Genomic DNA, 17,248 nt, shown 5'->3' on the forward strand with positions numbered 1-17,248 from the left:
ACAATGGGAATGTGCACATCCAATTATGGAGCAGGGTTGATTAAATGATGTGTCATGGAAAGGTAAATGATGTATCATGTTATGCAATTAAAGGCAAACAATACAGCGCATATTATGGCATTAGCAGCCAGCTATTTCCACAATTTAAAAAAAACATTATGCACACCGTTTTTTTAAGGCATACCTCATTTATTTGTGGCATCCCAGTTGCATTCTAAAAGTTTCAGACAGCTTTAAGTTTATCCTGTGTGAACAATATAGATTCTGTGGAAGCACCTGCACCTCCTTTAAGTTTTCCTTCAGGACTCAAGACATCTAATTTTAAAAGAAGAGACAGACATATAATTAACACACGTTTAAAGCTTGAGTGGCCTCTTGAAATGAGAGCTGTTTTGAGAACACGGCCTGTGGAGGGAACATTGACTTGTGTGACTAGTGGAACATTTTCGTGTGAAGAACCGATTCTGTCTTCGCTGTTTTAATTTCATGTAAATATTTAGTTTTTGTCTCTTACTGCTGATAAAAATCCTTCTCCCTGTTGTGGCGTTGCACTCTTTTTGTATCGTTTTTTTAACTTTTGGTCTGTTTGAGTTAGAAACACATTTCGCTTGTTAAAATTTGCAAACGATGCAACCATTGGTGAGGTGTGTAAGGCATGTTGCAAATTCAACTTTGTGCAGAAAATGGAGTAGACGCCACCCTGCGCAGCACAGTTGGGTACAGAAACCTGCGCGCAGATCAGTCTCCCGTGTGATATGGGTGGTTTAGCAAGGGATGTGGGTCGTGCATTTTGTTTTTAAATATTAATGTTGCTATGATAGATATGGTCACTGATGTAATCAAACATAAAAGCCGTGGTGCTGGGATAGAAAAACCAAGCTAAATAGCCAGGTGGATGATGTTTACAATATGAACCGTATATTTCAACAAAAAAGATCCAGTAAGTGGAAGTACTTTCCTTTTAGCTCTTTTTAATTTTAATTCTACTTATTCTAGTGATGCTTTTTCAAAGAAGGCACAGAGGTTAGAGTTCCAGATGGTGGGCTATCTGTTTTGATCATGTTTCACAACCAAAGGCTCTTGCTTTCAGCAGAGTAACTTGGCGAACTTAATCCTCTGCATGTCGCGGAAAAATGGGAGTCTTGAAAGCTGCTGCACATTTTAGGGCGCTGAAGGGCCAGCTGCCTCAGATAATGGCGGCTTCTAGAGGAGCCGAAATATTGATGGGCTCGAGATGAGTGTTTTTATTCTCATATGGGTGGAAACGCAACACCACAGGCATCATTAAGTACAGTATTGACCAGAGATATTTCACTCCAGGCATGCACTCGCGTGATGGTGGGAGAGAACTCGTTTTTCAAGAGGCCAGTACTTTGTTTACAACTCACAGTGCATGCGATGTAATGTCTAAAAATATATACTAATATTACAGAGGCAAAGGTGAATTTTAAGCAAAGGATTTCTGCCACAAACCTATTAATTACATCCCAAGTGTTTGTATAGTTGACTTGCTCAGTGGTGGAGGTGGCTGGTGTTGAAGAGGACAATATAACGGCAATATAGCCTCTGAGCCTCTACCGGCCGTTAAAGGCCCGCTCAAGTTCGGCCGGGCCCTTTAATGGCCGGTAGGCAGTGCTACGGCGGGCTCTAAGGCTATTAGAACATTCCGTCCCTAGGGGGCAGAATGTTCTAATTTGTAAAACAAAAGCCTCACGGAGCCCAAGGGGACTGAAATCCCCTCGGGCTCCATGAGGCCTCTGCTCACAGCTGTTGCTGTGAACAAACATTGGAATGCTGGAGCTCCGGGCTTCTACCAGCCATTAGAAGCCCAGAACACTCCATTGTTTTCAATGGAGCTCCCAACATTCCAGTGTTCAAATACATCACATATACTTTGTATTTTAGTAAACATGCATGCTTATCTTGACATACACATATTTTTCAGTTGTACAGATTCACAAGTTTGATCAGATTATAATTTTGCGCCCCAGGTTAGAAAATTTGTAATTTAATCTCCCTCCCCAAAATAATTGCGAATTTTCCCTTTTACCAGTAAGCTTGCTTTGGAAATCACATTACATTTGTATGAAACCTGGCCTGTGACATGTTTCAGTACTAAAACGAAACTGCATTTGACCTTTCGCAAGCATTACTAAAGGTACCAAATTCTTAAAATAAAATTTGGATCCGGAAGAAGAGGACCTACTGAGGCTGTATTATTGGTTTTGCACGGGGAATCAACAGTTCAGGTCCTTCTCTCGTACCAGTTGCACATGTACTAGGTTTGCATACATGTGACGTAAAGCTTGTATTTCTTAATTTACATGGGAGTGTAGCCCCATACTAATGAAGTCATGTCGTCAGTAATTTTTGGCTCCTGGAAGACCTTTCTGACCGATAGGATTGGTGCCCTGAGACATGTGGTCTGGGAGTTAAGCGGCTAATGTGAAGAATGAACTGTAATTGTCTAGTGTTTCATCCCTGGTCAAGGAACTGGTGGGCTCTAGCTGTAGCAGCTTTTTCCTAAAACGTGGAACTGATCTATCAGCGCCCGCCATGTTTCTAGTGAGCCTTGGGCCATTGCCCATGTGTTTTTGTGTCTGGAATTTCCAACTCGCTGCTGCTTAGCATAAGGTTTCTCTGTCCCACATGATTTGCTGTTACCCTATTCCATACTAGAAAATGCTAATATTATTCACAATCCCTAGTCTCCTAATTCAAAGTTCAAGCTCCTTTGTATTGGTTATTATTGTCCTTTATTTCATTCATGTCCTGAATCCCTGGATCTGAAAGCTACTGTTTTGATGAGAGAAGCAGCTACCAGCAAACAATTAAACTGGAGAAGACGTGTAAAAAAGACAAAAAACAACAGGCCTTCTCCGGTTTTGACCCAAGGTCTGGAATGGCCTCACTATCCATAAGGACCACCCAGACCTTGTTTCAGTTTATGAACAACTGAAGGCACCGCGCTCTAGAGTACATAACATCATACTGTAGCAACAGTCCACATTGACTGGTTGTACTCAGCTACCCCACCAATCACTCATTGACTGGATACTTGCTTTGAGTCATTAAAATGTTCCACTGTTTTGTGTAGTATGATTTCTTAGCTTTAGTAGCTCGGTAATCTGTTCTTAAGAATGTTTGATGTGGTTATTTTTATTTTTTATTTACACTGATATAATTTAGTTATGTAGTTACTTTATAATATAATCTAGAATTTCTTACTTATAAAATTAGAATATTTATCTTTATTCATATTATAGTATTGGATTAATGTTTGTACCTTTTCGGAGCTCTTTTTTGTATGGCACCTATTCTCAAAAAAATCGAATAAAATATTTTGAACGGAAAATGTTCCACTGCTTTTGGGGTAGGTTCCTGCTATACAAATACTACATAAATAAATGTTGTGCACTAACATCCACAGTAAATAAAAACAGGATGAGTCCTATTTGCCACAGGCCACTAAGCCTAATTTGCATAGGGACTTTTGTAGGAGGCACACTGAGTGCCACTACCCCCCAGGAGCTGGACAAAAAGGCTACAAGGTACCCCTTTGAGACAACATGGTGGGTTGACCAATCCTGTCTAACTGTATAGCAAATGTCTCCAAAGGACGTACCAGGTAAGAGCTGTGCGGGAGTGGCACGTGGAATTAGAGACCACTCGAACTAAGCGAAAAAGGGAAATTGCAGATACATTTTCAGGATCAAAAAAGGTTAGGATGAACCAGGAGCACAAGTCAGGGCAATTGTTCTTGGTGTAACCACAGCCCTTACGCCCTCTTACTTACCTCCTCTGTCAGAAGCACCCAGCAGCAGTTCAGGTCTGTAGCAAGTGCTGCTACACTAATCAGTAAAGCAAAATATAAAAACAGAACATTTAAATACACAGGCCTCTGTTTGAGACCTAGCACAGTATTCTGATCTATTGCAAGCCGTTGACGTCTGTCGGTCTGTCTCCAAACTGACTGATATAGACTATTGACTGTCACATCTGTTCTTCATTTGCAGGAGCTGATTCCAGAGTTCTACTACTTGCCAGAGATGTTTGTCAACAGTAACGGGTACAATTTCGGTGTCAGGGAAGATGAAGTCGTGGTAAATGACGTGGAACTTCCCCTTTGGGCCAAAAAACCAGAAGACTTTGTACGGATAAATAGGATGGTAAGTGCAGCGGTGGTTTCCGAGCGTTTGCACGTACAATTACGCTAGGACGGAAGCAGCAAATGTAACCTTCCCCTTCCCCTGGCGGAGGGGTAAACAGCGCGAGGCAGACACGGGGCTGGAAGAACGCCTCTAATTGACAGCGCTGCTTTGCTGCGCCATGACGTCTCCTCAAATGAGAACCAAAACAGAGCGGAAATGCTGTTCCCCGCTCCCTGAGGTAATGGCAATTTGACAAGCATCATGGACAAGATGTGAAATGTGTTATCTTTTCGTGGCGAGGTTTCTTTCAGTGCCGAGAAACGAACAACTGTACAAAGCATTTCATTTTATTTCATGAACCCAAGCAGCTGTCTAGGTGCACAAATTGTATTTCACTAGTAAAATGTAACCGGAAATGTTTTCGTGTTATTTGTTGAAACTCTGAGGAGCAACCATGCAGTGCTTCCACTACAATTAGCTGCACACGTTTCTCCCCCCAGCAGGTGGATTTTGGCACAGTCTGTTTTCAAATAGAGAAGGTCTGTTGCCTTGCTTTTTAGGTCACACCTACAGATGAATGTAGCTGTTGTCGAAGACCTATTGTCATTCGTTCATTAAAATATATATTGTGTTACATTTTAACATTTATATAGCTCTTACCACCCCTACGTGGTGGGTTGAAGAGCTTGTCTTCGTGGGTAGCACACTACACCATGTCGGGTGTGTGGTTGGAAGGATGTTGTCTTTGTTTTAATCCTGTGTGGGAAATGCACACATGTCAGCGTGATGGCCACCGATGTGTGGTTGTTGTGTTATGGGACGCAGTGCTTCGCAGTGTGAATTGTGAAGAAATCTGGAGAAAACGGTGTGCCACCTGTGGTTTTTAGTGATCTGACAACTTTGATCAGCTCTGCAGGTCCCTATAAGGTTTTTGTTATCAATACTTTATTGTACTTTGCTTCCACACCCCCAATCTGACTTTTTTTTCTCCTCCCTCTCCTTGGAGGGCCCATCAGCTGCAGTTTGCTGCTAGCCTGATTCTTTTGAAGGTGTGCTTTCATGCACATTTAAATTATTTGTTTTTAACATTTACTGCTTTTAGATTGGTGCCCACTTCTCTTGACACAGTAAATTTAAAAATGCTAACCACGCCATGCTGTATGCATGCATGTGTGTGATGATGTCTGCAGGTGTGAACATCATTATGATGGACTTCCATAGAGACAAAATGCATACATTCGCAATTGTGATAAATACATTTTTATTTTTGGGCTAATGGTGCATTTTTTTTCAGATGCTGCACAGCATCGACAAAAAGCATTTCTTTTCTCTTTTTGCAAATGCTGAAATGCTTGTTCATTTCGACACTTCAGTCTGATGGTGGTGTGGCTGCGGGTTTCGAAAGCCACTGCCAGTGGTCAATTGGATAGCCAGACTGTTGGCAGTGTCGTCTGGGTCATGTAGAAGTAGCAATTTCTATCTGTATACAGACATGCAAACACACACAAACTCATATTAACTATGTATGTATTTTATGTAAATATATGAAGCACCTCTTTTTTCACTCTGTCTTATTAACGGTAACAGCAACATCTGACCACATATGCTTTCTTGTATTGCTCATGAAGTAGGACATTAGTAAATGTAACTCAAGAAAATACTTTTGACATCCGAGGAAGTGGCAGTCCTTTAATAAGCCCAATCATTAAAATGAATGCGCTTTTCTGGAATTTCCGATTGAATGTTTTTAATACAGAAAATTAGGCACTTTCAAACGTTTGTCTGGCTCTCTTAAGTAAGAGGTCATCAAACCTATGCACCTTCTCTTTTCAGAGTAGAGTGAAATATCTCTAACAATTGCCGTGAAAAACGGTCAAACATTATTTTTTATTGGTTTTCTCCGGTTTAAAAAATAAAATATTAATGACACCTTTCGACCGTAATTTCCTCCGTATTCTGAATTTATTTGCATCAACATACATTTGCCGAATTTCTTCACGCCTTATGTGAAAGGCTCCAGTCATGTCCTATGAGTATTATGGGTGCCTTCCATGACGTCCTCTGCCATTATTGGCTGGAATATTTGCATGGAATGGGGCAGAAGGAGTCCACGTCTGCATTGCTTCAGATGGGAGCTCAACGGACTTGGCTTCTTTTGTCAAAAAGCATACATCTGTTGTCCACTCACCCTCAATATCTGAGAAACGTACTGACGTGAATTTTGAAAGTTTACAAGCTGCCAGAGCAAACATTTTTTTTCCACATTGTGATTTTACAATTTGTCTTGGCATTGGAATGCCAGGAGGGCATTCACGTTATTCTTAAAAATACTGCTTTCTCACTTAGATTATAGTATTGGAGAACCTTGCTACTTTATTTGCCGCAATCCCTACCTCAGGCATCAAGCGTGGTCCATCCATTTCCCAGATGGTTGTGCTTATTTTCAAGTGAATCAGGACATTGCTCTATTATATTCTTTCCTCGTCCTTTCCTAGATGTAACAATTATCCACGTTTTGAATGTGTGGATCACCCTCTGCTTCTAAGTTCCATGGTCCAATTCTCTTTTTGTAATATTTAGTGTTTTTTTGGAATAAAACCTTTTTTTCAGCACTCCTTGCCTTTGGAATGCAGGCTGTTCAGTTGTGGTGTGTTGTTTCTTACAGTGTTTTATTTGAGCTAGTGGTTTCCGGTATTTGGCACTGGCACCTAATTGTCAACACTGGCACGGATGACAGCCTGCAACATGGTGGCGCTGTTTGTCTAACTTACAGAGGAGCACAACACACAGTTGTTGATTAATTCAATATACTTTAAAAATGGCTAATACCTGGTGCCCAAGTGATTCTTCTAGCTTTAGGCGGCTTAGAATAGTCTCAATGGTTACACTTGTAGGAGTCTGATGGTTCGTCGTTGTGTTAGTACTGTTATTGGCAGATCTGGCAGGGGCAATGCCTGGTGCAAGCTGCAGTGGCCTCCTGACGAGTGTCCTAGTACATATGTATTTTTTTTACAAAACAAGCACTGGTTTCATCACATCCAATGGGTGCTTCTAGCCACAGACATGCATCTTCTGGACATTTCTAATGTTGTACTGTGGGATGCCAAGCCTGCATCTGGCATGAACTATAAACTTTCATTGCAAGCCTTTTTTGAGACCTTGTTTGGTAGACAGGGTCTCCAGTGTGTGCACAATAGGTGTGATTATTTTCTTGTGTCCATTGGTTGATGCTTTTGTCTATAAAACTGATCACAGCAGATCATTTTTCTGTGTGTGATATTTGAGTCATTTGGTATGAGCTGTTAAATTAATAGTATGAAGAAGTTCAAATATCTAATATATGTGCCAATATTCTTCATTACCTCCCGTCCCGGCGAGGTAGTAGGATTGGGAGTAATGCCATTATCAATAAGTAACGGACGCATTACAATGAGGGTTCCCTATGTATAAATGCTGATAAGATGATAAATATGGATCAATACAGAAGGAAATGTTAAAAAACATAAGAACCAGAAATCCAGGAGCCCTAAATATAATCACTCATAAATATTCAGTCCTCCAGTGTTTTTAACCTTATATTTATTTGCTTCTAAAACCTGTAGGCATGCAAGTGATTCAAGCTTTCTTTCGAACTGGTTTCATTAATTTATCTTGCTTTGAACCTGGCAATGAAGGCAACGCTGAGTGGCCTGAAAGGCACACACGCTTATTCAAAAATCTAGTTTTGCACATTGAGGACCAACCAGTGTAATCTACTCCTTGTAATGGAGATCTCGTTTGAAAAAGATCTGACCTTAGTGTAATGCTGCAAATGTACTCCAGAGCCCATCTTTGCTACTTCACGCTATTTTAGTGTTTTTGGCATTTGCTTATACATTGTCTGCCCAAATAGAGTGTAACATGTACCATTGTTTATCAGCAGCTATTCCAGTTTATAAAATCTGTTTGTGTAATGACACCAGTGAAGACCAAGTGAAACAGAAAGTATGTTCCTGTAATGTGTGCAATAAAAAATGAGCATTGACAACCTGATAATGAAGCTTTGCTTAGGTCCTCTTTGTTTCAGAAAAGATGCAGGCAAACCATACAAAGTACTGTCAGAAAGATGAGCAACACACATCTAAGAAAAAACCATTAAATTAGTCATGTTCCATGTAAGGAAAGTGCTTCTTGTTTAGTAAATATTCTTAACAGAGTTGTTTATAAAATATCAAAGTTTCTGTTTGACTGAAAATTACCCTTGTCAGCAGAAGTCCCTAGGTCTTTTGCAGAAGGAAAGATGAGGTGGTGTTGTTGCTCTACTTATAGGCTATGGAAAGGGAGGCACCCCATATATACCCGATAAAGGGCGTCAAAGAGTAGTCTTGCATCAAACGTGAGCACCACATGGGTAATGATGGAGAAGGATGGACGCCATTTTAAAAGTCGCATCTGTAATTAGTATTGTGTCAGTAGCATCAGTAACTAGTAGATCACTAGAGTGTAGCAAACAACTCATCACTGTCTATATGGGCTGCAGTGATGGGTTACTGGAACATGTAACATTTATTTAGTTTCAATTGTGAAAAGTAACTAAAGATGCAACCAACCCTTCTGTAAACATAGCCCATTTGAAGAAATAATTTTAAGATAGGTAAAAAAAAACTGGGTTCTTATTGAGTAACAAGGTGCAGAGAGGTTGGCCATATTTGTCAAAGTGTTACATAGATGGTACAAGTGGATTCATATTCCAGGCAATCGTGGAAAATAGAAAACATGACTAGCCGACACTAAATTCGGTATGGGAATATGCTTACAGTAAAGAGAATCGTATTGCAAAAAACTAAGGTAAGAATGAAAAATACTCATAAGCAGAATACTGTGCATTCTTCATAAGAATGTGGATACGAAGAATATGATGCGTGGCCCTGATATTAAAGAAACACTAACACAAGTAATACCAGCATGAATCACAAAGTGCATGCACCATGGGCATAGAATAAGGGCAGCCACTTGAAGTGTTAGTGGAGGCTGTCAGGGAATTTGAATATTAAGTGAGAAGTCTGGTAGTGGGGATATTGGGGCAGAATAAATAGGTCTGGAAAGCCTGTGTCCCTGCCCAGGATTCCTATAAAGACATTGTAGTGATTTATAATTTTTGGGCTCAGCACACACAACAATCACATGTGTATGATGAAGGTCTACTATGACATAAAATGCAATTCAGAACTTGGTTTTGTGGTTTGAAGTAATCCATTCTGGATCTCCTTCGTATGAGTGGTACATACCATGGAGGTTAGAGAAAGCCTGCCAGGCAAGATTGTGATTTGCAGAGCTTCTCCAAAGCATTCCAAGGTCCTTTGCTGTGGTCCAGACTTTAGGGTTGGTGTGTAGGTGAAAGATGGTCCTTTTGAATTGTAGTGACAGTCCTTGCTCCAGTCCTGCACCAGTCTCCTAAGGTGTTACCTCAATAAGGGTGAGGCAGCTGAATGATGATACATTTCCCACTTTTGTGCCTTTGGTTTGGGTCCCTATGACAAGAAGCTTACCGGCCACTAGAAAAAAAGACCCTATTACGAGAAGTGTGGGAGGAATATGAAAATAAAGAAACTGCCTGAAATGGTCTCTTCAGCTGGACTGGTGAAAAATGCAATCTATGTCTGCAAGCTTGGTATTAGGATTACGAATAAACCCTAAGTCTTCATACCGGGATTTCTCAGTTACCTGTGGCATGGTCCCACACTGCAATACACCTAAAAAAATACTTTGAGCTCCAACAGTTGGTGCTAATTCCCATTTGCCACGTTCGGGAACAGGAACTTGGAGGATCTGCACCCTGCCAGCATGAGGTGCCTTCAGCTTTCATGAGGAAATGAAACCACTAACTATTAGGGTGGGGTACTAATGTTATTCTTGCATGAAGGAGAGACTGCTAGATGAGGAGGACATCAATGAGCTGTGTTGGGAGAACTATGCAAAAAGAGCAATTGATGGACAGAATGCAGAACAATGTCATACATTCACCCCAGTACAGTGATCTGGGCCTAAATCCATCGTTATTTTGCTCACCATGCCATTCCAGTTTGGACCCAGCCATATGCAAATCAGTCTTGACCCTGCGCCCAATGGGAACATTCCAGCTCGAACTGCCAGGCCAGGTCCTCCCTGGACTGGAAACAAGCATCCTAGGACCGGTTTCGGGCTTTCAGCCCTCATCAGCCAGGATAGCTTGATTCCACTGGCATGGAGAGCACGGGACCCACGTCTGGGCATACCCGTCCCACTCGGGGTGACAAATGCAAAAAGAACAATTGATGAACAGAATGCAGAACAATGTCATACATTCACCCCAGTACAGTTATCTGGGCCTAAATCCATCGTTTTTTTGCTCACCATACCATTCCAGTTTGGACCCAGTCATATGCAAATCAGTCATGACCCTGTGCCCAATGGGAACAGTCCAGCTCGAACTGCCAGGCCACGTCCTCCCTGGACTGAAAACAAGCATCCTAGGACCGGTTTCGGGCTTTCAGCCCTCATCAGCCAGGATAGCTTGACTCCAGTGGCATGGAGAGCATGGGACCCACGTCCGGGCATACCCGTCCCACTCGGGGTGACAAATGCAAAAAGAACAATTGATGGACAGAATGCAAGCTATCCTGGCTGAAGAGGGGTGAAACCCCGAAACCGGTCTTAGATGCTTATTTCCGGTCCAGGGAGGACCTGGCTTGGCAGTTCGGGCTGGACTGTTCCCATGAGGCACAGGATCAAGACTGATTTGCATATGGCCAGGTCTAAACTGGGGTGGCATGGTGAGCAAAAGAATGATGGATTTAACCCAGATCTCTTAACTGGGAGTGAATGTTTTGATTTGTTCTGCATTCCGCCAATCAATTGTGTGTCTTGTGCAGGGAGAACTAGGCATTGGCTTGCTGTAGTACAGGGACAGATTTGCACCACCAAGCCATGTGGTTTGCCTTGTAACAATGGGTCCCCTGATAGCCAGAGTAAAGCAACTCACTCGTAGAAATTCTGCTTACTGAGGGCACTCTGCTCAGTTCGTGAATCTGACCAGAGATGCAAATGTGACTGCAAAGGACATAATCAGCTAAGAAGTGCCACAAGGACCTGGCATCAAAAAGGCTCATGACTACATTCAGACGTTCAACTACTACAAGAAAGCTCGCCTAGACAGTGAGACACGAGAAGGAGATCTTGACTGCACTTCAGTGGTTTCAATCTCCACCTGATCTCCACTACAACCAGGTGGGCTTTCCTTTTTTTTTTGGGGGGGGGGGAGGATAGTGGGTTTAGCATTGGGCACGAGGAAGACCATGGAAAGGATTTCCCTCCTCCACCCGGTGGGAGAAAAGGCTGCTTACCTGTTCCTGTATTTCCCTCTTTCGCTCACTGCGAAAGTGCACACCAGTGCAGTACTACTCAGCCAGGAGGATATCACAAGAAATCGCAGTACCAGTACTATGTAAGGTGTTGTCAGTCCCCAGCAAGTGAAGCAGCACACTCATCAGCAAGCACAGCACCCCGACCATGGGTGACAAACACAGGGGGGGATCCCCGCACTCAAATATCTTAAAGGGGCAGATTCAACCAAGGTTGCGATTACCACAAAGTAACTGGTCGTTGACGCTGGGACAGATAGACCAGGGCTGAAGAACTTACCACCGCTTAGCAGCCAGATGTCCAAACATGAGGTCCTTCAAATCTCCTGGTAATATGACTAGTCGGGGAAGAGGTCAGAGGTTTGCACCACAAGATTCGTTCATCTGGAATGATTTCTCTGTGTGTTTGAGATACGAGAAAAGCACATTTCAGAAAAGACTAAGGAGACCAATTACAAAGAGATTTTGAAGGATGTAAAGTAGTATACTCCTGTAGTATATTTTTTAACATACTCTTACGTGCCTTTGTGAATTGTGCCCACAACGTCCAAATCCCTATTGGTGAAAGTGCAAAGAGGACACACTACTTTCTGTTTGTACTAATGGTATATGAATATTCCCCCAAAATTCAATTTCTTCCCATTTTTGATATTTTCTGGCAAATTCACAAAACATGTAAGCGCACCTCAAACACACTGCAAGAGTGCGACTTTACATACTCCAAAATGCCTTTGTGAATAGGCCCCTAGAATCCCAATAACCCTCTTGTTTTGCCAATCCTGATGGCTGCAGTCTTCTCAGTTTTGTCAAACTGATTCATTATGCAACTTTGGCTGCTCCGCATGTCTGGGGCGTAATGTAAGCCTCTGCAGCGCAAGGAATCCTTCATGGGGCCCCTCACCATTCAAGAGGGCCCCCTTCAGCCCAAGGCCAATGAATGTATGTGTAAAATATTGGAGACTCGTCACATTCTGCTGAGGGCCCCATCATTTTACCTTACACCGCTGCACGATGTGTCTAAAATTTGTAACAAAATATCTGCATGTGTAGTTTGTTCGAATACAGAAAAACCCATGCAGCCTACACAATTTGTTGCCGATATGTTATGATTTCTAATCATATGTCCTATTTTCCAGTGCCTAGTAGTAATTTAGTGTACATGGTAACAAAGGTAGGTGTGCTGCACAGCTAATGTGTCGTGTACAGCAAGAAAAGAAAAATACTATCCGGCAAATGAAATTAAAATTGTAAATAGGTTTGTTAAACCCATGGACTGAGGTTCACCAGAATCCCTGGAAGTGATTCAGCCGAGCTCTTTCTAGGGGACGCTATGGTACATTTTAAAAGCAATCAATTTGTACATCAAAGCTTGCTGTACCAGTTTAATTTATCCATAGAAAGCCAGACTGATTACTAGTGACTTGCTCATGAAACATTAATAAAGCATTGTGTTCGATGCTAACATGATTATGGTCTGACCTCCGTGATGTCACAGAGGACAGAAGCGGGAAGAGTCCCTGATAACATTACGCTAATGCTAGCTTCATCAATCATAATCAAGCCGCTTTGGAAAGCCTTCCTCGGATGAGCATCTGCAGTCCTGCTCGGCCCTGCAGTCCCTGCAGACCCGCGCTGGAGCTGGGGCCAGAAATAGCACACCCAGCCTGTACCGCCGCAGCCTCCGAAGGAAGCTGGGACTTCACGCTCACACGTTAAGGTTTCACGTGCACAGAACAGGCCCATGCGGGACATCATCGCCCCGCCTGTACCGCCGCAGCCTCCGAAGGAAGCTGGGACTTCGCGCTCACACGTTAAGGTTTCACGTGCACAGAACAGGCCCATGCGGGACATCATCGCCCCGCCTGTACCGCCGCAGCCTCCGAAGGAAGCTGGGACTTCACGCTCACACGTTAAGGTTTCACGTGCACAGAACAGGCCCATGCGGGACATCATCGCCCCGCCTGTACCGCCGCAGCCTCCGAAGGAAGCTGGGACTTCACGCTCACACGTTAAGGTTTCACGTGCACAGAACAGGCCCATGCGGGACATCATCATCCCGCCTGTAGCACCGCAGCCTCCGAAGGAAGCTCTGACTTCACGCTCACACGTTAAGGTTTCACGTGCACAGAACAGGCCCATGCAGGACATAGTCAACCCCGCCTGTAGCACCGCAGCCTCTGAAGGAAGCTCTGACTTCACGCTCACACGTTAAGGTTTCATGTGCACAGAACAGGCCCATGCGGGACATCATCGCCCCGCCTGTACTGCCGCTGTCTCCGAAGGAAGCTGGGATTTCACGCTCACACGTTAAGGTTTCACGTGCACAGAACAGGCCCATGCGGGACATCATTAAGGAGCTATGTTGGGACAAAAACGGAGCCCCTTTTTTTAAACGTTTGCTCTGCCATACAATAAAAGTCTTTCTGGATTTGTTAAAGCATGAGGTAATTGGAATCCTGTAGCTATCTCAGTTACATTTAATCAATATAATATTTTCTTTCCTTCTCCACAACTACCTGGGCTAAATTAGAAGCGCTATTCTGCTACTTTTCTTTGCTGCAACATGTTTTGCTTCTCAAATGCTGCCATATTTGCTTCTCTAGACTGCAGGCCGCTGTGACACCCGGGATTACGGCACGAACGGTTCGCTCAGTGTGGTTGCATGTTAAAAATAATTAAAACATCGTTTTTATAGCATAACATATACAAATTATCCAGCTTGAAAGACTCTCATATCACATACCATTAATACTATGTTCAATATATTTCATCCTCAGGAAGGATGAAAGGCTGAGTTACAGCTGTTTGGATGCAGACACAATTTTCTGCAGCGGGTGCTACACTCACTGAGCTATGTTACTAGCCCACTGTCATTCTGAAAGTCATATCTGAATAATGAATTAAATTAGATTTCCAAGGAAGACTTCTGTAGTCACCTTGAATCTTCCTTGGCATTAAACAAAAAGATTCCTGAATTCCTGGAGATATTCACGCTACCTGTGCTTGCTTTCTCCCAGCCTGTGCTGGTACAGGGACATCTTTTGGAACTGGTGACAACATCTGTCATGCAGTGGATCTGCTTTCTGGCACTGTTGGTTATAATCTTAAATCTGTTCTTATTTAAACTTGTGAGTTTTCATGCAGGCTTTGAGGTAGCCTTGTTGGATTTAAATTACTATTTTGAGAGTCACCCACATGCTCTCCTGTCTTCAGCCACCTTGTACTTTGACAGGGCGCAATGCTCAGTTTGCCTCGGTGATATAGCGAAACTTTCTCACAAAATAAGGTTTATAAATCAGGCTTAGCAAGAGCACAAAAGCAAACTGAAGATCCCAAAACATAGGTCATAGATAGGAGTGTGAAGAGGCCCTCAAAGGAGGCCAAATTTAGAGTTCCAAGAAAGCACTTCAAATAAGGTTTAATCTAACCACTCAAGAGCAGAAGGCTTCTCAAGTCAATAAACACAAGCATGCTCGGATAGTATGTGCCATCTAGATCTTTATCAATATACCAAAAACACAACCAAGAAACATTATGAGACTAGATACTGAGGAGACGTTCCCCATCTATAGTTCCAAAAAAGGAAGGTATTTCTGCAAGTGACCTGAAAGTTCAGATCAGCCAACTTGGCTTGTAGTCTCTGGTGTTTAAAAATGGTTGACGTCATTTTCAATTGCACCCATTATATGGCAGATGTGTTAGAAAGGTAAATCTAGGAACCATCATGGTAGCTGAGATACAGCACAACCTATGTAGAATGTCTCGGACAGTAGCGTTATGAATTCACTCAACCTTTCTTTGGTTCTAATTACTCTGCACCGCAAGATCTTTCATCTTAAACATAGGCAGGTAAAGATCCTCCTGTTTTACTCTGGCATGTCAACGGCCATGTTCCTCACCCTCATTTTCGTACTCTGGCACAAAGTCACCTAATCTGGAGAAGGACGTGACAGATTTGTTTTGCAAAATATTTAAAATAGCGTCAAGAAACTTTTGTTCATTTCTGTCTCACAGGACATTGTGTCCGACATCAAGGAAGATTATCCCTTGGCCTGGTTTATGGCAAAAACTTTTAATGTTTTATAACTTACATCAGTGTGACTCCTAGTGTAAGTTCCTTCATGTGATTTTAAATACTAGACACACCCACAAGGATCAGAGATATATTTTTGACAGGGTTTTGAATTTGAATTTGTTATAGACGTTTGAATTACTAAAAGTAAAAATACAATTCCTGTTTGCACCACAAGCTCAACACTACGGCTTCAAGACACACATCATGACTTTGTATTCTCTTCTTTTGCTTCACACTGACAATCAGCTTTTCAGTGTAACAGGCAGGGCCAACAGTTCCCTCACTGTTATGAGCAGATCCAACTCTAATCCCCTTTTCCTATTGATTTGAATTCATTAAGTTTTCAGGACTTTTAGGTAGCTCGTTGACTATATCATTAAGAAAATCATGAACTATACCTTTTCAGATGCGAATGTATTCAATACTTATATTTACTTACTATTTATGGGAAGAAAGTTATATGATCCTCCTCCACATCTGAGCTAGTTGCTCAAAAAATACAGTAATTGACATGCATGTTGGTGTCACTTGATACATAATGTTACCTACTCACAAAAGTGGTTGTATGCTGAATTAAATTACCATACATAGCACAGACAATCTATTATACGCAAATGATCGAAAAAACCGCCAACTCTAATAAAGAACTATTCCAGGTAATATCGAAGCTTACTTTGATTACAAAAAATAACTTAACAATGCACAGTCAGGAATTTTGTGATTCCCTTGCCCGGGCTTTCAGAGACAATCTTTGACTTATTTGATAAATCTAAAAACATCGCTGAGACACGTAATCAGGAAGTGACTGACTACCCTCCGCTTACAGACTTTACCCTGACCTCTCCTAACCAAGTAGCTTCTGCCCTATCATCTTTTATATGTAGTTCTTCGGACGCCCCATGTCCTCCTAGAATCTTAAAGCTTGTGGTTCAGTCTATCGTCACTTATCTATCTTCTTTGTTTAATCAAATGTTTATTCCAGGGACGTTTCCCACCCTGTGGAATCAAGTTTGTATTCTTCCTCTTATCAAAAAACCAACTCATGATACTAACAACCCTGCCAACTATCGTCCTATTTCGAGACTTCCCCTGCCATCAAAAATTGATGAAAAAATAATCAATGCAGAGTTTCCTAATTTTACTCTCAAGAATCATCAATTAGACCCCAGTCAATTTGGGTTTAAAGCAAACCATAGTAAGGAGACTGCATTGATAAAAACTACAGAAGAAATAAGAACAGCATCGGATAGGGGAGGGTCAGCAGCTCTTATTTTATTGGACCTATCTGCAGCGTTCGTCACCGTGGACCATGTGTTATTGGTCCACCGCCTGAATGCCATAGGAGTCAAAGACAAAGCTCTTGCATTGTTAACATCTTTCTTACCTGGGAGAACTCAAATTCTGAGCCTTGTCCAGTTTAAATCTTCACCTTTCACACTGCCATGCGGGGTTTCCAAGGGCTCCTCGTTGAGCCCAACTTTATTTAATACATATGTTTTAGAACTTGCCTCCTTGATTAAAAGCTTTAATCTAAGCCCACTATCCTATGCTGAGGACACCCAGTTGGTTGTATCAGCCATGGACTTGATGTCTCTGGCTCTTTAAGACTATATGATTGCCTTGAGCAGTTGAATGAGGAGACA

At 42.2% G+C, this 17,248-nt stretch overlaps 1 protein-coding gene across 6 annotated transcripts in view; it reads left to right on the forward strand.

Moving 5' to 3' along the window:
* Positions 1-17,248, forward strand: part of NBEA (neurobeachin) — a 1,788,010-nt gene that overhangs the window by 1,617,345 nt on the left and 153,417 nt on the right. For all 6 annotated transcript variants that reach the window (XM_085621699.1, XM_085621702.1, XM_085621701.1 and 3 more), the window contains one exon: positions 4,017-4,169. In XM_085621699.1, coding sequence (XP_085477825.1) covers positions 4,017-4,169 — 153 coding nt within the window. The remainder of the gene's footprint in view (positions 1-4,016; positions 4,170-17,248) is intronic.

This window comes from Triturus cristatus, chromosome 8 (genome assembly GCF_964204655.1).
Source record: "Triturus cristatus chromosome 8, aTriCri1.1, whole genome shotgun sequence".
Taxonomy (NCBI): domain Eukaryota; kingdom Metazoa; phylum Chordata; class Amphibia; order Caudata; family Salamandridae; genus Triturus; species Triturus cristatus.